Genomic DNA, 21,533 nt, shown 5'->3' with positions numbered 1-21,533 from the left:
AAAAAAATTAAAACAGTATTAGATTTTTCTTTATTGACAATGAAAATTTACAATTGATTAATGAACAATAATAATAAATTTTAAATTATATTGAATAAAATTGTGTGGTAACTGTCGAAGACTGTACTTCGATTTGTCCCATTCTAAATTGCAGCCGACGTAACCAACGTAACAATACGGCATTTGATTCACGTCTGCTGGATATATAATTGTCAGCCATCCGCGTTGGCGGAAAATTTCGACAATTTTGTAAACGCATTTGCAAATGACCCGGCAACTATTTATCAGAACGTAAAAATTTTTATTAAATACCTGAAAATTAATATTAATCTATTTTAAATTACCTGTACGTGATGTGAAAACAATATTTGACTCCATAGTGGAAATAATTTACTCAATAGTACAGATTGACATTCTAGAAGTGCTTCTAGTAGACTTAAAAAGTGCAAATTAACCATTTCTGCCAGCTTAAATAATTAAAATTTCATAAATTATTATCATTAGCTATAATTTAAAAATAATTATTAATAATACTCACGACTTTAGATGTCGATACCAATTGTAAAATATTTGGCGTGACTTTACCCCAAAACTCAAGTAATATATTCATGGTTACGTTATAACTTTCAATGTTTGTTGCATTAGAACGGGATATTTCTTCTAAATAAATAGTCCACAGCTGAAATTAATTAAATTAATCACCAAGCTGACAAAATTTTATTAATAAATTGCTTACTTGACACAAAATAAATGCATAGAATAATGAGGACATGTGTAGCACCGATGCTTTTGATTGTTCAGGGAATCCTGAAAAAATAACTTGCACATGATCAGCAACGTGACATGATACTTCTTGAGGTATTGGCTGCGCAACAGGTCCCGGTGGCCCGTGTGTGTGTCCATGGTTACCGGCATTCATTGCCGTATGGGTCAGTGCGCCCAGTAATATCCATGATAATAATCTAATATGACCTATACATTCAACATACTCACGTGCCCTAAAACATTCAGATGTTTCATTCACATTAAATATTATTATAATTAATTAATCAATCAATTAATTAATAATTTAGAATTCAGGATGACCGAGCAGTCCAAGACAGACTCGAAAGTTTATTAATTAATCAATTAATAACCAAATAATATTAATTACCCTTGAGGTACCATAGATGGCGCACTATACAACCAAGGAAGATAACGTGCAATAGCTTTATTTTCCCTGTTATTGCCTCGAGTAATTTCTAAGGCTAAATATTGTGCAAATCCACACTTCAATGTACCACCTAGCGTATCTTCATTCAAACCAGCTTGCAAACCCTTATTGTAACTCTGAAATCATCAAAAATCATTAAAATTTTACATTAAATTAATAACTCTGGGAATCTGTTTGCGAACATACTTTGATTTTACTCAACGAATGTACGTCAGCCAAAAAGTCAATGATATCGGTCATTTGATTTCTCAATGTTTCCGTTGAATTGGTATTAAACATTTGGGATGAAACCTCGCCGCTGATACTCTTCTCAATGTTGACTGTTGTCGGTAGCGTACCACCTACGTCTTGTAGAACAAATTGTAACAACAGTAGAAAATTATTGTCCGGTATATTTGTTTTGAATTTCATTGCTTGGACTAACTCAAATACGATTGTACGTCCTAGAAAATGTTTGTCACGCTCTCTAAGATATCCACGATGGCATAAGTAACATAAGTCTGTTAGATATGAATACTTTAGATGACAATGCTGTATCGAATAGCTTAAGACTTTTGAAAATGGATCCAAGATACTCTAAAATAATATTATTTCGATTGAAAAAATTATTCGCGGACTATTGATTAAAATATTTAAAGCTAACCTTCGTTTGTTGGATGCCAGGCACTTTAAGGATGGATATCATAATACGTAACAAAGAAGTTGTGTCTTCAATAGAAGAAAGCAATAATATCAATCGACGGAAAAATGACTCAAATTGAGCCAACAGTCCGCCCCAGGTTGTTGCGCCTGGTCCTAAGCCTGCTTCTAGAGGTAAACAATCTAAATAACAAGCGATATTATGTAATATTGTCGGCAAATTTTCAATTGGCAATGATTTTTTATTATTTAATGTTTCAAGTAATAGTTGAATCGGCGCTATCGGATTTAATTCGTTGAAATCTACCAGTGCCTGAGTCACGCTCTTGAAAAACTGCTTCCTTGTATTTTCTAAAACAAACAATATATTTTAATATAAATTTTAATATGCCAAGGTATTTTAAATAACTACCGTTGATATGTGTTTGAAACATTTGGACAAATATTCCATTTGGTGCTAACTGATGCAATACACATCTCAAAAATTGATGAGCAACACTGATAGCTCCACCTGGTAAGTGCATATTTGTTTCATTTTGCCATGAATACATGGCATTTAATGCAACTCTGTAAATATAATTATGAATTATAAATAAAATCCCGAGTAAAGATTGCATTGGCTTACTTGGTGATAATAGTGAGAATTTCTGGCAACATTGGTGCAGCTAGTGCTGGTTCACGATGAATAAATGTCCCTAGTGTGATGATACAAAGACCTAATTCTTCATCGGAATATTCTTCTTTAATTGTTCCACACTCTGAACAGCGATCGTAAATGCATTCATCCCCGATTCTAAAAGAACTTTGGCGTAAATTGAAATCGGCGTGACAAGCTTGCAAGGCAACAGGATCCATACTGGTGGTTTGATTTGGAGTCCAAGAATCCATTCGTCTTTGACCCATAGCATGATAATGGTGATGATGATTGGAGCCGATGTAACCGCGACGATTTCGATCGCGAGTACGTGAGTAGTCTTTGAATTTATGACGACGCTCGTTTTCGAATGTATGAAAGCTGAAATTATCAGTTTCTACGGGAGGTGGTGATTCTAAAGCGACTTGTTTGATGAGGCGACGTGGACTGGCTGAGCGACTTGATGGCATATTATCGTTGATTGGAATTAAAGCTGCGCTGGATAGACATTCAGATGTAATACTATCTTGTTTTTGGGGTGACGCACGACCTGGATCTGTTGCAAGACTCAGAGGTAATTGATCGTCTTCAGGAACGCCTAAAGCTTGACGAACACGTTCAACTAGACCTGAAATACATTGTCCCTGGATACCACCAATCGGTAGCAGCCTTTCCGGCATAGGGAACTCTAATTGCGACATACTGCGAGGACTAGTCACGTCACTGGATGCTCCAGTCTCACTATCTTGATCAAATGACGAGCTGACTGTCAGCACATCCATTTTAGACAATGGAGATTCTGGGGATCCAAATGTGTCATCACGAATCAAACGATGTGCTGACCGTGCTATCGCTGAACGCATCCCACTGTTGCCTATTGGCAGAAGTCGTTCTACGGTTGGCGTCACCAATGCTGGACCTGACCATGGCTGATGGCCATTGTCAGTACTCGTTATTTGGGAGGATGATATAGAACTAATTGCCGGAGAACTTGAATCGTCACTTGGTGCAAGTTGATTCGGAGAAAGTGGTGATGTCAGGGAAAGTGGTGGTGTGTAATCAACGTTTTTTTGACGACCTAGATGCTTGGCCACCGGTGATTCTGATGGTTCAGTTCGGATGCTTAGAGCTGGACTTTTATCTTTCGGAGATTGTTCAGGCCTTAAAATATATATTTTCGTCAGAGAACTAGCTGTGAATTATCAATAATAATGTTTTCTAATCACTAAATTTACCGTGAAAAATTAGACAACGTTGTAATAGTCAAAGCTGTTGTTGGAACCATTGCCTTGGTAGTTTTATTTTCAAATTCTGTGAAACTCTTCTCCGTTGATTTGGAAGCTTTAGTTACTGAAATCTTAGACATTGCATCATGTTGTCGTGACAATAAATTATTAGCTACCATCATTTTAACGCCTTCTTGTACGCCCCATTTTTTCTGGCTGCTAGTACTAACCTAAACAACTCATAAGCAAGTTATAACTGTTGATTCTATAATTAGTTAGGTGTTACCTGATGAGACTCATCTTCACTACCAAGAAACCATGTTGGACGACTTGGTTCAGTTTTTGGATGTTCAGGGATATCATGTGGAACTATGGATCGTGACAGAAACCCTCCGGGTATAGAAGTACGTGTCATCATCATCATCATCGAAGCACTGCGTCCAGCAAGAGCTGAACTGTCCTCCAGTTCTCCCAGCGATCCAGCACTGCTATCGTGCAAAGTAGTATCGGAATTTGGACTTTCAGGTATTGCAGCTAATTCAGACTCGACGTCCTCCGCGATCGAATAGCTTCAGAATACGGATCGAACAGTAGCGAATTGTAACAAATAGTTACAACAAAGCATAACCGAAAATAAAATAAACCAACGAAAAATAATCTAACAAATTAAAAAGTAACCTCGGGTGTTTAGTATAATGATCAGGCGCTGATTCTTCCCAATGAGTTTCCATTGCATGCGATGAAATTCCACTACGTTGATGAACTAACACCATCTGCGTTCGCATTGGCGGACTTTCGTCGTCTCCTTCACCAACTACGCTGGTCATTAATTCGTGATCTGCACCCAGGGAGGGCTGAGAAACATCTGTAAAATAATTATCATAAAAATATACAAAAAAACAAAAAAAAAAAAAAAGATACGGATGGGGAGTTTTGGATGGTACCTCGTGATCTAGATGGTGGCCCTGCCATTACGACAGTTGCAGGAATCCGTTTGCATTGATGATGCTGTGAATCCAGAGTATTGAGGATTACTTTTATCAATGACTGTAATTGTGTACACCATGGCTGTTGTCCATACTGATACTGTAAATAATGTTTTACAAATACGAATGTTATGGAAAAAATTTTCTATTAATACTCTGTAATTTACTTTAAAGATTTAATTTTTTAAAAATACTGATAAGTTTCTCATATGAAAAAACCATATACTGTCGATAATATATAAAAATATATATATATATATATGCTAAAATAACTGAACATATATGATTAATCATATATAATAATTTATACGTTTAATATTATAATAATCCATGTATAAATAATTTAAAATATACATTGATACTAAAAATATCATAGCTTACATCATATATCAATAAGTATATAAATCTATCATATATTTAAATACTTATATGTTTACATATATTTGTGCAAACACATTTATACAAATATATGTGAACATACATTTATATAATTATATATTTACATGTATAAATATTATATATCAGTCATATAATTAAATCATATAACTTAAAGTATAGTATAAAATATTCAAAACAATATTTATAAGTTATCATGTAAAAAAAATATATTACTGATATATATGTTGGAAATTATAAAATCATATAATATTTCGGCAAAATTTTGTATATGGCTCCATATATGACTTCTTATAATTCCATATAATTATAATATATTTTGAATTATACTGAAGCTCATATATTGCTTTTTTATACGGGTTTAAATAATGTATTGCATTGTGTTTAATGAAAATAAAAGTTTGGATTATTATATCAACGTGAGTATTATACTACCTTGTAAAGTATCACGAGGACAGACATGAGCCAGGAACGTCTGATGTTGGGCTCTAAGAACCAGAGACTGTAAGTGGGCGGCTGATGATCAGTCAGCGGAAGCTTTTGGGGTGGACATGGGCAGTAAAGTAGTATTGAGAGTACTGGCGGTATCATTACCCAGCCCATTACATGGTTCTGATCCAGTAATTGGGACAGGTTTGATATGAAGACATTGAATACTGAGGAGATTCTTAGCCGTTGGGGTTGGAGGTGAAACGTTCGTTCGGTTTGGTTGTAACCCAGGAGTAGGTACAGGTGACGTAAAACTATTCCTTGAGTTTTTGATAGTGTTTTTTCATCCGTTGGATATGCCTGTAAGCATTATGATATAGGACAAGAATATCACGCTCTTGGTTAAAGAATGAAATGCTTGACTCAAAATATTATAATTCTTGATTCATGAATAAATTTTTCAAAATAATTTCTCACCTGATCTTGTCGTGATAGAAATTGCATAAATAAAAATACTAATAAATGCATTGTTTCCTTATCCGCTTCTTCTAATTCAACAATTTTGCAGGTCAATCCGGGCAACGCGCTTGCATCGTCAATCATATTGAGCGAGTGCACATGGCCATCTATAATTTATTACAAATTTTAATAACAAATCATCAATCATTAATCATTGCAATTACCTTTAACAAGAAAGAAAGAAAAAAAAAAGAAGAGATACGAAACTACTGAAAAACATGCGCAAGGGGTCATGCAATGAAATGCACCAATATTTGATAAATTTAAATGTAATTAATGTTTTATTAATTTAAAAAATTATTGTCTATAGTTTGAACTTATGTCTACTTACCGCTATTGATTTTTGTATGTATTTTTAATGAATATATTAAACGATAAAGGCACACTCATTATTGGGAAATAATTTTAACTTTTGATTCAAGAAAATACATTTTTTTTTGTTTTTTTTTTTTTTTGTAACAAACATTTAACTACGCAAGCAATTACATACACTACACTACCTGGTAAACTGTTATTAGTTTGAGATGATCCTAACAACTGACCCAATCCAAATCTGGAACTTTTCCGTTTCAATATCGGCGCTGAATACTGACGGCTATAAATTTTTTCTTTTTCTATAAGAAATTTTTAAAAAATTTCTGACATTCATTTACTGTAGATTTTATTTCATTTTCTAACTTAAACTCTTTAGCTGATGACACATGAGTTTAAAAATTAATTTTTTTTCAATATTTTCATATTTAAATGTCAATTTTTATTATATATTTTCTTTTTTGATAATTTACTTTTCAGAATATTTCTATTCAGACTAAGAACTACTGCTTCAATAAAGAGAAATTTTTTTCAATTGAATAATCAGAGCCTGAGCAATGCGCAAGGTTGCAATTATTTTAGGGATCTAGTCTGCAAACATGAAATAAGTGTTTTAATGAATAAATAATTTACCTTGTTTAGTATCTTGACGGGGTATCATTGATGCTGGAGCAGACATCGTACGCTTATAAGGCCATTTAGTCCCAAAACTGGCGCTCAATGTTTTAACAGAAGACGTGCCGCTGCCATCAGACTGCGAAAGCGCTTCTTGCGCGCGGTTTAATTTTTTCATGAATGCTTCGCTAGTCATGTCTGTGTTTCTCAAATCTTAAAAATTTTTATTTTAAATTTATTTCCATTGTAACAATTTCTGTCACACAAGTTCCTAGTCAAGACACTGATCACAAAAAACTTTAGATATATTATACATGGAAGTGTACAAGATTACATACAAAAGATAATCTTGTAATTGTTTTAAAAGTTAATTTTGTTCAAGTGTCTTGCAGAAAACTCCTGCGTGCGTATTTATACATCTATCAATCTGTCACAAGAATCATGTATGACGCACTTGATATTGCAGATTATCTTACACATGATTCGTTGATAAAATCACTTACGCATTTTTTGTGCAAAACTTGCGGCAGAAATTTTTTAAAGAAACTCAAACATGACTTGCACCAGATTTGCTAAAAAAACGCTGCTAAAAAATATCTGTTACTTTACCCCTTCCTTTCGCCTATTACGATATATCTGTAGCGCTTGTCGAGCAAATCTGGCACAAACCTTGCGTAAGAATCTTTAAAACATTTCTGATGCTAGTTTTACCCAAGAAATGTCCAAGTAATTTTATTAACCAGATTAACATTTAATTACCTCGAAAACAAGTCAAGTCGCCAACTTTTTCCAAGCTTATTTGGGCTTCCAAAAATAAGGCATCAAATCGGTTCAAAAAAAATTCCCACGTCAAAATACGTCGGTCGCTCAAACTATTGTGTACTTGGTACAGAGATTGCAGCACCATTGGACGATCGACAATAACAGAGTCAAATTGTGTTTCTAGACACATTATTAATGACTGGAATAATTAATTATTATTTTTATTTTATTTTTTGGGCCAAATTAAAAAAATAAAATATCTGATTAAATTTATTGATTGAAATCACTTTTAATATTTTTTAAAGCTTTTGGCTACAATTTTTTTTTTTTTTTTTTTTTTTTTTGTTTTTTTTCACATTGACCAACTTTCAATTATTCATTCTCAAGATATCGAATTTTTGAGCCTAAAGGAATTTATAGGGCAGAATTTTAAAGCCAATTTTGATCATTTCATTAAGATATTAATTAGTTACTTACACGAACAGCGGCGTCATGAATAGTTCCAAGATTCAAAGTTGCCCGTTGCGCCACATAAACATTACCATCGTCCATGCTGCTAATTAAGTAACAGAAGGCATTAGCCAACGCGGCTTGCAGCGACAGGATACATTTTAGTGGCGTCGAGTCCATGAATCTCGCGATCAGCGTTACGCGTTCAACCGCAACGAATCTCACCCGCCAGTCTGAGTTATGAAACTCTTCTTGAACCAACCGCCAAAATGTATCAGTCCCACAGGGCAAAGTAATGCAATGCAACAATAGCGGTACCGTAACTTGGGCAATATGCGAATGCTCTGCATTCAATAATTCCCATAAACTAAAAAAAAATTTTAGCAATAAAGATGATGGACTCATGGGTACAAGTTAATTATTGCTATGAAAGATAAAAAATTACTTTTTAATTAATAAATTCTCTTGACACCATATAAAAAATCCCTGATGATCTTTAACAGCCAAAGTGAATGCATCACCATGTAAACATAATATATTTAAACATTGCAACATGTAATATAAAATATCTGGTTTATCAACAGTCATTATTTCTTTCAATAATTTGTGGATGTACTGCAGCTGCTCGGGCAGGTCCTCGAGGTTAAAACGAAATTTACCGACGGTTGTGTGCCAAAAGTCATCAGCGTCGTTCTCGGGGCTATTAAGCAATGGTTCGTTATTTTCCCCAATTATATTTGGCTTGTCGATGTTTACTGTTGCGGTTGCTTAACGTGTAAAAATATTTAATTTTTAACTTTTCTTGAGTAGAAATTTTTTTTCACTAAAGTTGATGAGATAGCTGATAAATTGCCAGGATGCCGAGTAAAATGAGTACCCACATCGATATATTTCGATCAACTTGAATTTCATTGAATAATCAATAAAAAAAAAAAAAAAAAAAAAAAAAATCGACATTCGCGATATTTTTAATGTTTTGATGTGGGTACTCAAATGAGAAGAAATGATATTATGGATGAGCTCAAACATTTTTTTTTAAGAATTTATTTGAACTGGATAAAAAAAAAATGATCAACTTACCAACATCGCTTTCGGATAGAGTGACGGCTCGCGCAACAGCAGACATAACTTTTTCAGCGGGAAGAATAGCCGCAAGATCCAGTTGCTCCGAAACAGTCTCTACAGTTGCTGTCATAATCTGTTCGAAGAACTATATTAAAACATCCAAAATAAAATAATAATAAAACAACACAATTATTTAAATACATACATGGTAAACACCCTACCGTCACTACGCTTAAATGTGTCCTGGCCTCGTGATTGTCTTTACAATGATAAAAACAGTGATAGAAAAATAATAAGAAGAAAACATGGATTTAAACACTGGCACATTTAAGTAGCAGTACAATAAGCCAACAGCTTTTTTTTTAGATTACAGATGAAAGACATTTAGACAGTAATTTTAGTGAGGTTTATTTTTTTTTTTTATATTTAAAAAATTAAATGATTGATGATTGATACAAGACTTACATGAGGCATGTGTACTAAAACACCACCGACGGAATGTAATTCTGGTACTGGCATATTTATCACGACATCTGGCTTTGAATCTGATTTTTTCGATGACTCAGGTGGACTTTTACGTCCATGGTCATCTGCCGATTCGTCAAAATATATCTGGAAAATAAATAAATTATATTGGCCGCGTACATACGAAAGTTCAATGTAAATTTGTATCTTTAGTCTTATAAAAGTTTAATTTTAAGTTATAGGGAGTTTAGATTTTTCCATAAGATGTCTAAAGTATACGGTAAGAAATACATGGCAGTATTGTAACGAGTCCTAGAAGAATGGCGTTATTTGCTGTACTGTATAGTACTGGAGCTATCGTATTGCTCACACGTATGCATAGCAGGCACGGCAAAACAAATGCCTGAATATAATGGGTGTACATAAAACAAACTTACATCTGGTGGATTTGCTGGGTTTTGTGGACACAAATAGATAACTAACTGAAGACACAGTTGATGCCAAATGATTCTAGATTCACAGTAAGTACATTCCTGATCAGTTTTACAAATATGACAGTCGTTCCAATTAGCAGCGACGATACATTTCATCAATTGGCAAGCGTCTCTACATACCCAAGTATTTAATCCCGTATGTTTATCAATGTCCTGCAGCTGCATCTACAAATTGAATTTAAATCATAACTTATATCATAAAAATAGCCCTAAAATAATTTATTGCTCACTTGTTTTAAAATTATGTCCAGCATCAGAATGCAGCAAGACAGATTTAATTCAGCATTTGTCGTAAACTCCATGTGCCTTGGAGTAGGAATCATGTCATCGGACAAAGGAGATGACTGTCCTGAGTCATTTTCGACTACGGGACCTGGAATTTTAATTTTACAAAGTCAGGACGAAAGTTTAAGAGCGAGATCGTGGTGAGAACTTACAAATGGTATTTGTTTCGGTATCTTCAGCGTTTTTTGTGAATTTGTAAGCTTTCTCATCGAATTCCGCACTGTTTGTTTTGGCCATCACTGCCACGCCGTCGCTGAACATCGCAAAGAGCTGGGTCAAGGGAATCGTTATCTCCAACATGGTCAATGTCTGGAGCCAATTGAGGGCTTGTTCTTGGACTTTCGCGGTGGTATTACAGAACCGCTTGGCGACAAAGTTGTACATCTTCTTGGCATTGAATCCCAGAGGACTCATTTCGGGATCTAGGATTTTGCAAAGGATTATTTTTAACTCGTGCAGCTCGTTCTCAGGGACATCGTTCACCATCGCTTCCATCCAGTGAGGCATCACGTAGTCCCAGACCTCGGAGGTGATCACTTCGTAGGGAACCAGACAGAACAAACGGTTCAGACCATCTTTTAGATGAGACGTTCTTGATGCCAGTGTTTCCCTGATAATTAGGCATAATATAATTGCGAATTACAGAAAACTATTAAATTAACGAAAGTCATGATATGAAATAGACAGAATACATACCAATGGCCACCAACACGTACATAATCAGCTGGATGAGGTAGTAAACACGATATAAAAACAGTGTAGTGTGTTTTCATAATATCGGATAACCAGCCGCAAACGTATTCAGTTTTTAATTTCTCTAAAGTACTTTCTGCTTGCCCTAAATAAAGAATAAGTCACGGTTTTATATTAAATCATTTGTAGATACTAGAAAATAAAGGCATGCATTGTGGCCTACGTCGATGCATAGAAGCACAAGTTTCACATGTAAATCAGATAAAACGAAAAATTAAGCGTACAGTTTAATTTGTCATCAAATTTATTTTTATTTAAATACCCACATCGATATATTTTCTATGAAAAAGAAAATAATTATTTCATAATCGATAAAATTTATCGAATACCAACTTGATCTAAATATATCAATGTGGGTACTCATTCCACGTAAAATTTCATTAGCTACTCATATATTAACGTTATTTTTTTTTTTTTTTTTTTTTTCAAAAAAAAATTTTACGCAAACAAATTATTTTCAGCCCACAATTATAATAAAAAAAAAGTTTTATATTAAAGTAAAATACAAGACTAATTTAATAAAAAATAATCCGTTCTAAAAATAAAAAATTCACAAAACCTAAATTCTATGCATCGAAAAGCTATTGAGCCAACTCGCAGACGCACTCCGTATCGACAAAAAAAGGTCAAATAAATTTAGTACACAAAACATTTATAAACCAACAAACATTTAGTGTAAGCACTTTAAAACAATAATAATAAACATATAGAAATATTTAAACACATAAATAACACATATATATTTTTATCGAAGTGTGCCTACGATCGACGATCTACATCAACTACTTGTATATTAATTAATTAGTAATAATGTTTACTATTATTATTATTATTAATTATAATTATAATTAAATTGTAGTTTTACTAAATTTCTACGTCAAAGTAGTGTATGCAAAGTTTTAAATTACCAACAGAAAAGATAAGGTGCATAAGACTTTTTTTAGTACCATCGAATGAGTACGCAGTGACATGAAACCAATGAAATAGCATTGACAATAAACGCCCGAGTATTTCGATAGGAGTATCTTCTTTTGGAGTGCAAAGTCCAACTAGGAGCCAAACCCCGTATCGGCCTAGTAGTTGACGTTCCTCTAAAGTCGAGGGATCAAATAAACCGGGACGTCCTGAACCTCCAAAGCCACCACTACCGCCACCACCGAAACCGACTCCACCGCCACCGCCTCCGCCCATTGAAACTCCTCCTGAGAATCCTATTCCTCCTTTATTAGTATTTATTTCCGTGTTGTCACGATTACTATCCATACTTAGCGGTTCTGCCTCCTTGAGCAAGCTATAAAAATATTTTTTATCTAATTTACTATCATCAGTTACTTCTTTGAGATTTAAATAATGTCTCCAAGTTTTTTTTTTAATTTTTGAAAATTTAAATTTTCGCGCGAAATTCTTTTTCCCGCGAAAATATGAACTTCTAAAATATTAAAATTTTTTTTCAAGAAGTAGACATTATTTAAGAAGAATTTAGCAAAAATTTTTTTTATCTTAAGTAAAATTCTAGATATGGAGAAAATTAGAGTGAAATTGGCGAGGGAGCAAAAATTACTTTTTTGTAAATCTTTAAATAAGTAAATTCTCTAATTTACTGTACAAATTTTTGATACCTAATTTTGCTCACTGCCTTATATAGTTCAGCCTAACATGCATCTAATATAGCTTCGAACTAAATATATTCTAGTCCTAAATATAAGATATAGTATAGATAAAATATCAATAAGTTTTTAGAAAATAGATTTAATGTCTAATAGTGTACCTAATAGATGTGCGCTATTTAAATAATGAGTCATGCATTTTTTTTATTTTGCTCAAAGAGATATAATAGAAAATAAAAGTGACAAAAGAGCGTTTATATAGAAGTATATATATTATTAATATATATCTATATCATTGATTCCTTTTTATAATAAAGCGAATCAATATTAAAATCTTACCAAAAATTACTAAAACAGAGCAGCTTTGAAAATAAGTTATTAAACCTGTTTTTTTTTTTTTTTTTTTTTTTTTTTTTAGTTGCACACCTCAGTTATACTTCCGCTTGGTAGCATCTTGTTAACTACCAAATTTAAGTTATATTAAAATTACGGTATAAATATTTATGAACGGGTCGAATTACCGAAAAAGAGAAATATCTGCGGTAATTTTACAGTAAATGACTATAAATTTACCGTAAAATTACAATAATTCGCCATGAATTACAGTATTTTTTTAACGCACCAGGTTAGTTTTAGTTGTGGTATATTAACAGTAAAAGTACCGTAATTTCAATTTACGGTAATTTCACTAAAGCATCGGGATAAATTACTCAGGGTTTACAATTAAATTTTAAATTTTGAAATCGGCAATTAATAATTTACGTTATTATTTTTTTATCAATTCTAGGACCTTTTTCAGTATAACTCTAGTGAAAATCATAATTAAAAATCCTTGCGTTTATTTGTAATAAATAAATTTAACAGAAAACCGACAGTTTGACGATATTTTGAACAGACATTTTATTGGCGATACTAGCGCGTGGTATAAAATTCAACGAAGTGAAAAATAAATAGTTATCCCACATGAAAAGGCTTTATATGTGAAAACATATATGATAAAATGTATGAATATTATAATGTGATATATTGTGCAATATATAAAATAATATTAATATTTTTGCCGTATTAATATATGATAATATATTGCTAGAATATATTACCAATATATTTATCAATATATTACTTTTTTATCTATGTTTCCATATTTATTTTAATATATCTTTTTTATATTGAAAGTAGTATATAAATTAATATATAGTATTTTTTATATATGGTTTCCAGTACATTGTAAAATATATGGGACTTTTTTTTAATTTTCTTATTGCGTTAGTTATTCAGTATATGCAAGATCAATGAAAAGAAAAAAAAATAATAAACTCGACTTTTTTTGTGGAATTGTGTAGAAATTGAAAAAATTAAATTTTCAATATATTGCGAAATATATAAGTTTTAATATATTGGAAAAATATAACTCCAACATACTGCGAACCATATATTTAAACACATAAATTCTTTCATATATAATTAATTATATAGAGACCATATACTACTAATTAAATGGGTCAAAATATATGGAAGTATATATTGAGTTTATTGTATTATACTTATAAATTATATATATACTAATTCATATATGGCAAGAATATATTGAGCATTATATGAGATAATATATATGGGTAAATATATTATTATAAATATATGTATTTTTGCCGCTATAAAGTTATCTTTTTTTATATACTTTTAACAATATATAGCTTTTCCATGCGGGTAACTATCGAAAATGTATAAATTTTTCACAATGTTCATATTATCGAGTTTAAGGTGTGCACTTTCGAGCCTGCAATTTTTGTTTATATTAAATTATCCTATTTATTAAGCAACTTATATATAATAAATGTGTGTAGATTGTTTTGAAATGTGTTATTGTTATAATAATTATTATTGTATTGTTCTATTTTATGTAATATTTATTTAAATTAGTAAGAGTTGAATGACTTTTTATTTACCTCACTATTGACTGGACCAAGTAGGTTTGGGTCTGCGGATCCATTTGCGAAATGTGCGGCAGTGCCATGTGATAAATATGATCGCCGCCCCGGCGGTTATTATGCCGAATATTGTGACACTGTTGGCAATAACGGATCGGGTGATTGCCGTTGTAACTCGCACACTCAATGGAAAAACATACGCTTATGGCTGATTTATCTGTTGCTCGGCAATTCTATAAGATGATTATTAATCATTATTATTATTATTTATTTTAGTTAACCGAAAGTTAGATATAAAAAAAAAAAAAAAACTAATGGATTAATAAAAACGGCACCTTATTTTCGCAGACCATCGAAACTTGTTGCATAGGATGTAAAATATCATAAAACATTTGATTCGGATGCTCGCGATGGATTTCATTAGCGCACTCAATGCAGAGATAAAGTGGCGCCGGTAAATCAGCAGCAAATTTTATTGAAATTTTATGGTCATAACAAACTTTTCCAGCCTCTGCATTGCCGGCATTCGGACACGAGTCTCTTTTGCAGACAAATGGCGCCAAGTCATCTAGAAAAATATAAATTTATTTTTTCTTCCCACCTTTACTGTCCACGGTATCAATAATTAATTTAAGTTAACTCACTGGCAAATTTCATCAGCACAGCGCGACGATCAAATAAATTCTGGTTAAAAGTTGGCCAATAATAAAATAACAATTTAGCCGCTGATGCACGTGCTGGAGCAGTTCCATAAGCAACAACGCACAGTAAATCCTTAACGACACATGATTTTAGTGACATTAAACACTCAAGTAATTGACAATGATGCGCTGGATTGCTTGAGTATTGAAATACCATCATTATTACTGCAGATACTGATTGACTTGCGTAATTTTCCGTTTCGTCTAATGTTTTTCTTGCTAATAAATAATATAATTAGTTAGTTTGTTAATTGGTTGGCTAATTAATCAGTAAGATTTTTAATACTTACGAATAGTAAAAGGCAAAATATAAAAACACAAATAATTTACAATTTCCTGATGTAATTCAACTGGAAGAATTGATATTGAGGATGCTGTCAAATATGGTAAGTTGTCTAGTAAATCGTGCTCGAGAAAAGGCATCAAACAAGCTAGACATTGTAACAATGCTTGTCCAAATGCTGAAAATTAATTATTTACTCTGTACAAAATCGGTAGTGAATACGGATTTTATTTCGATCCACATCAACGCCGGTCATGAGTTTTAACACTTATTAGTACATTACGTAACGAGTGGACTAATAAGTCATTATTCGTGATATTCGAGTATAGTCCGTGAATAAATTTATTCGACGTATGTCTGGTTATCCTGATTTATCGAACCTCTAAATTCAAGTCCTAGATAATGTATGTCATTCCAAGTCTATTTGACGTTAACACTTTTATAGAATTTACACGGAGAGAAAATTCTATCAAAATTTACGATGTTAATATCGTAATCGTGGACTAGGCTTTTATCAGCGTCAATTTTAAAATATATTATTTCAAAATTTACTATATGGGTTATTATATTTTGTTACTATTTAACATCGTAATTTTAACAAAGACTTTTACGATTAAAAATTACTTCAAAAATTATAATTCAAAAACTATATTTATCTTTCTATGTACTTTTGAATAAAATAAATATTACAGTGCTGTCTCTGTTACAATGCGATGTAAGCTCGAAAAATTACGATAATTTATCGTAATTTTTAAATATTAACTGTGTCCTCCGCAAGAGGCGCTCTCATGAGTTATGAATGTATATTCAAATCGTTTACATGGACCTTAAAAATAAGTTAAAGTGTAAGCCCTCAGTGACCGAGTGGTTCAAGGTGTCCGACGCTTCGAACTCAAAGGACACTTGGGTTCGAATCCAACGTCCGGACGATTATTATTTTATTCTCATATTAAAAGTTTCTCTTTAAATTTTACGATATTTACATGGTAATTTATACTAGAGAGTTTTAAGACTTGGTATTATTTGTCTGAAGTATTATTTCTTAAATGAAATTTCCAACGGTACATCGTAAAAATTACGATTTTGAAAGTTTAGTCCACCACTACAATAATCAATCGGACAAATTACGATATTATTATCGTAAATTTTACTATGATTTTCTTTCCGTGTACTTGTAAGGGAATTATTTGATAATGGCTTCAAGAGCGTGCCATAATGAGCTCATTATGTCACGCTCGTGGAAAATATAGAAATCTGCATTGCCTTCTCATTAATTATAGTACACCGATCGATAAACCGACTTGAATGATGAATGAAGTTATATATAAGTATACAGCGTTCAGAAAATTTAATTGACGTTATAAATTTTTCAGGCTGGTTCCGAACTGTCCAGAGCATGCAAGTAACCGAACACGCCAAGAGTACGAATTTCCGGAAATATTTAAATTATAATTATGAAATTTTTATAATTGAATTGATGAACAAACCAGCTAATCCAATGTGTACATATGAAACAACATCAAGTATCTGCGTCAACGCATTGTACAATTGTTTGTAATCCAAACTTGGATAAAGTGCCATTCGTTCGGGATCCAACTCTTGTGATTTTATCATCTCTAGCGGCGAATCGCGCACTTCTTTCAGCAAAGCTAATAAACAAAATCAAATCATATTTATGTAACCTTTAAAAATTAAATTTATTCTTGAAATAATTTATAAAATCCCAACTTACTGAGCAATGCCTGAGAAAAATATTTGACAGTATTGGCCATATCGAATCCAGAAGGAATCGGTTGGGTCCCGTGTAATAGACGTTGGTAATAATCGTGTAGGCTTGTTAATTTCAATGTATCTATATATATTTTTTTTTTTTTTTTTTATAAAAATATGAGAATAAATCAATAAATTGATTACATAATAAATAATTTGAATTATTCAAAAAACTTACAGGCTGCTGACCTGGTTCCCATTTTTTTTTTATTTATTTTATATCAATAATAATTATTTAGATTTATTTATTAAAATACGATATATTTTGATTTATGACATTTACTACAACATTTTGAGATGCTGGATAATTTTATTTGGTCCAGCATTCCCGGAAACATTTTAGATACTGAGCTTACGCGCAAGCGTTTTGATATTTATGCTATCGATCTTACGCTTCAAATATATCACTACTATACACGTGTACGTATATTATTATTATTAATAATTTTGTTTAAATTATAATTGTTCTGATTTGATCTCTAAATTATTTTGAAATTTTCAAATTTCTATTACAATTTTAAATTAATTTCTCTTCAAATTTTATATCCAAATTCAAATTCCAACCGCGGTTTTTTTTAAAAACAACCGACAAATTTTTTAATTATATTTTAAAATATAATCAAATTTGCTAGTTGAGAAAAATATTTTGTCACAAGATTTACAAAAAATATTTTTCCTTAAATATATATTTGAAAAAAAAAAAAAAAAAAAAAAAAAAAAAAAAAAATATTATCAATGCGCTTGCGATCCGTTGCCTAGGCCACATTACAGAGCGTCGACGCGACTACAAATTATATATCTATGTTTATATACACATATATGTATGTATATAAGATCTATATTGTTGTACAGATACAGCCCTCCGTAGCAATTGTAATCGTAAGTTTTACTACAGTACTCGTGCAACCACCGACCTCAGTGCCTCTACTTCTCGTTTTGTTAAAAATAAAGTTTTATTATTTTTATTTATTTATTTATTTTTTTTTTTCAAATAAATATTTAATACTTGAATTTATTCTGGTGGTAAAAATTATTTACAGTACAAGGTAATTTTTTTCATTCATTACTTGATTTAATTATCGAAAAAAAAAGTTACTAATGAAAAAAATTGTAAGATTCAATGAATTTTTCAAATCAACCCTTTACATTTTACCCCTTGTGATTTAATTAATTTGACTCGCTCACCCCTAATTATCGCTTTGCATATTTTATAACACAAAATTTTAGATTAATATTAAAATTCATTAGTTTTAAATATTTATTTTTTTTTTATAAAAGATTCAGTTTAATTAGCTTTAGTTAAGACGAATTGATGTCACTCAAGATTAAATAAGTCATTGATATTTTTTATATCTTATATACAAAGATCGATAGTAACATTTTATTGGAAAGCTTTAATTTTTTAATTAAGAAAAGGAATTGATTAAATAATTGGCTATTATTTGTAAATTTTAATTTCGAGACTTGAAAATAATTTTCGGAGGATTTGGAAAGGGTAAAAATTTGAGTGTACGGATTGTCTATATTTTGGAATTAGCTATAAAGATTTTTACAATTTATAAGGTAATTAAAAGAACATATAAATATTTATAACCCAGTTAACTTAAAATTAAAAAAAAAATATATTTATCCGATTTTGCTTCGCCCTCTTTTCTATATTATTGATTAACAATTTTTTCTTTTGAGTCATCATTTTTCCTCCCTCAGTTTTCATTCATCTTATAAGCCACTATTCAAAAATAAATCCCTAAAGAAGGGAATATATAAATAAAATAAATATACCCTAGGATTTTAAAGTCACAGGTGCAAAACTATCACATTGTATAACCCATTAAGTCAATTTATTCCCCTACTTAACGATTTATGATGTTTACATTATACTAAAAAAAGTAATAATAGTAAACTATTTATTTATTAAACTAATAAAATATAAAATAAAGAAAAAAAGTATTTTAATTATAATGAAATATTAAAAGAAGTCGAAAATAGATATAAAGTAAAACAAGTTTAACTGAGTATAGAAAGATCGATAACTGCAATAGGTGTAGGTATTTATGTGCAGCCTATTTAGAGGGTGGTATAAAGAGGCACCGGGGGTTACAAGGCTGGCTCACCCGGCACTAGTCACGATAGGATTTATGACTTGCTAATATATATATATATATATCTATGCCTATACCTATAAATACTAGTACATTATATTTAAATATCTGCACTGCAATTAACTTTTTATAGGTATACTATGTATTAATATTATATATTATTTATAAAGAAAAATTTTCGTTGGAAATATAAAAAATATGTTTCGTCCTTATTAGGAGAAATTGTATATTGATGACTTCCAAAATGTTAGGGGAGAGTACTGACTACTATATTACTACTGTGTTATTGACAACCCTAGTAGTATTTTCTCAAGTAAATTACTTGACAAAAGTTCTTTACAAGTTTCTAAACAGAGATTTCAACAAGATCGATTTCATATTAAGAATACTTTATGCAGATTTCATCATTAACATATTGGTTTATTTTTCTTAGAACCTCTCGCTGCTCAAATTTAGTATCTTTAGTGGTCTTGGTAAAAATTTAAAGCTAATCATGGAGAAAGGAGTCTCTATTCTCCATCTGCTAAGTATACAATTCAGTAAGTAAAAGTATAGCAGTCTGCAAGTATCAAGCAATGCTGCAGCAAATTTGACCTAATGAGTCTTACGCGAAAATCTTAGCCAAGTATTGCAACAGATTTACTTAAGATATATCTTATAGATGTGTCTTGCCTTAGACTTTTCTAAGACTGATCATGCAGGCTTGCTTAAGACTTAAAGTTCACATTGCATTAAACTTCCTTAAGAATGCTACGAAGGAAGAAAGTACAGGTTTTGAGAGTAGAAAGCAATACGGATGATAACGGAAATCTTGTGAGACGCTGCTACGGATGTTTAATTTAAACATAATATGAGAAAATAAGTAGATTTAAATTCAGAATCCCTAAAAAAAAAACAGAGGATCTATCTACAACACGGACAGTCGTCGTAGAGGGAAAAGGTGACAGGCCTAAGGCAGGGGTAGCTTAGATGGCACTAAGCCCAGTAGTAGAGTAGGAATGCTTGCTTTCCATATACTGGCTTTTTCAGTGTATTTGATTATCAATGTCGTATGGAAAAATGACAAAAAAAAAAAACTATTGTTAATGAACATATCCTGGATCTATGGATGATACTTACTGTGATTAATTATGAATAATATTACTCAATAATGATCTTTAAAAAGCGTGTTAATTATATTATCATGCATATTTATTTTATTTAATAATCTTAAAATAGACTAATTTATCAGTACTTTGATTATTAATAATTCAACTACTATTTGTCGTATAAATAAACAACAAAATACTTTTTTTCTTATCTCTAATTATGTACAATAATACTTACAATTTTCTTCAAAATTTAATCTATTTAATTATTAGTTGTAAAAAGTGATTAACAATATTAATTAATTAATAAATAGTGACAATTTGTCAGTAGTGTAGTGGTCAGTATTTCCACCAACGTGGGGAAATCGAGGAAAGAAAATTTTATATTGTTTGGATAAATAAAAAATTCTATACTTATATGTTATATCTTAAATATACACATTTCCTTTTTTTTCTTATTTCAATATTCATCTGATGACTGGTTACTAAAATTTAACCTCGAGGTCGTCTTGGACCCGTCTCCCAGCATAAATATAACTTAACTCTAAAACTATATTTAAAGCTGCGTATTTCTATAATAATAATAATAAATAAAACGAAATAAAATAAAAATTAAGAAATGCATCGCACAAAGAGTAAAAAATATTGTCGTTTACCTTGGCTACAATCAGTTCCTGCTCCCTACTTACTCAAGGTCCATTGTGATCTTTACTTTGTCTACTCTCTTATGAGTCAGCAAGTCAATGTGCTTACAATTTACTTACATTACTAATTTTTCTAAATTATTAAATTTTACTATTGTTATTATCAT

The 21,533-nt window shown here is 31.3% G+C and overlaps 1 protein-coding gene across 1 annotated transcript; it reads right to left on the bottom strand.

Annotated features, from left to right (window-relative positions):
* Positions 1-40: 40 nt before the first annotated feature.
* LOC103575119 (protein unc-79 homolog) lies at positions 41-17,799 on the bottom strand. Its single transcript, XM_053739917.1, has 34 exons — positions 17,711-17,799; positions 17,495-17,614; positions 17,250-17,411; positions 15,770-15,940; positions 15,423-15,698; positions 15,114-15,346; positions 14,797-15,011; positions 12,152-12,534; positions 11,187-11,328; positions 10,643-11,100; positions 10,436-10,578; positions 10,149-10,370; positions 9,712-9,858; positions 9,262-9,391; positions 8,627-8,948; positions 8,209-8,548; positions 7,729-7,930; positions 6,988-7,182; positions 6,543-6,656; positions 6,001-6,149; positions 5,530-5,883; positions 4,657-4,798; positions 4,391-4,577; positions 3,999-4,281; positions 3,722-3,942; positions 2,478-3,647; positions 2,265-2,419; positions 1,857-2,203; positions 1,400-1,789; positions 1,154-1,329; positions 737-998; positions 539-679; positions 345-467; positions 41-277 (listed from the first exon to the last, which is right to left on the bottom strand). The coding sequence occupies exons 1-34, from the start codon at positions 17,730-17,732 to the stop codon at positions 86-88; spliced, it is 8,289 nt and encodes a 2,762-aa protein (XP_053595892.1). The 5' UTR covers positions 17,733-17,799; the 3' UTR covers positions 41-85.
* Between the last annotated feature and the right edge of the window lie 3,734 nt (positions 17,800-21,533).

This window comes from Microplitis demolitor, chromosome 6 (assembly GCF_026212275.2).
Source record: "Microplitis demolitor isolate Queensland-Clemson2020A chromosome 6, iyMicDemo2.1a, whole genome shotgun sequence".
Lineage (NCBI taxonomy): Eukaryota > Metazoa > Arthropoda > Insecta > Hymenoptera > Braconidae > Microplitis > Microplitis demolitor.
This window is presented reverse-complemented; position numbering and strand designations above follow the sequence as displayed.

Bases quoted from the DNA above. Each gene is read 5' to 3' on its own strand.
- LOC103575119 (XM_053739917.1), bottom strand. From the start codon at position 17,732: ATGGGAACCAGGTCAGCAGCCT. The intron at 4,578-4,656 runs GTACCATCCAAA...ATTATTTTACAG, and splicing joins GCCACCATCTAGATCACGAG to ATGTTTCTCAGCCCTCCCTG. The intron at 2,420-2,477 runs GTAAGCCAATGC...TTATATTTACAG, and splicing joins ATTCTCACTATTATCACCAA to AGTTGCATTAAATGCCATGT.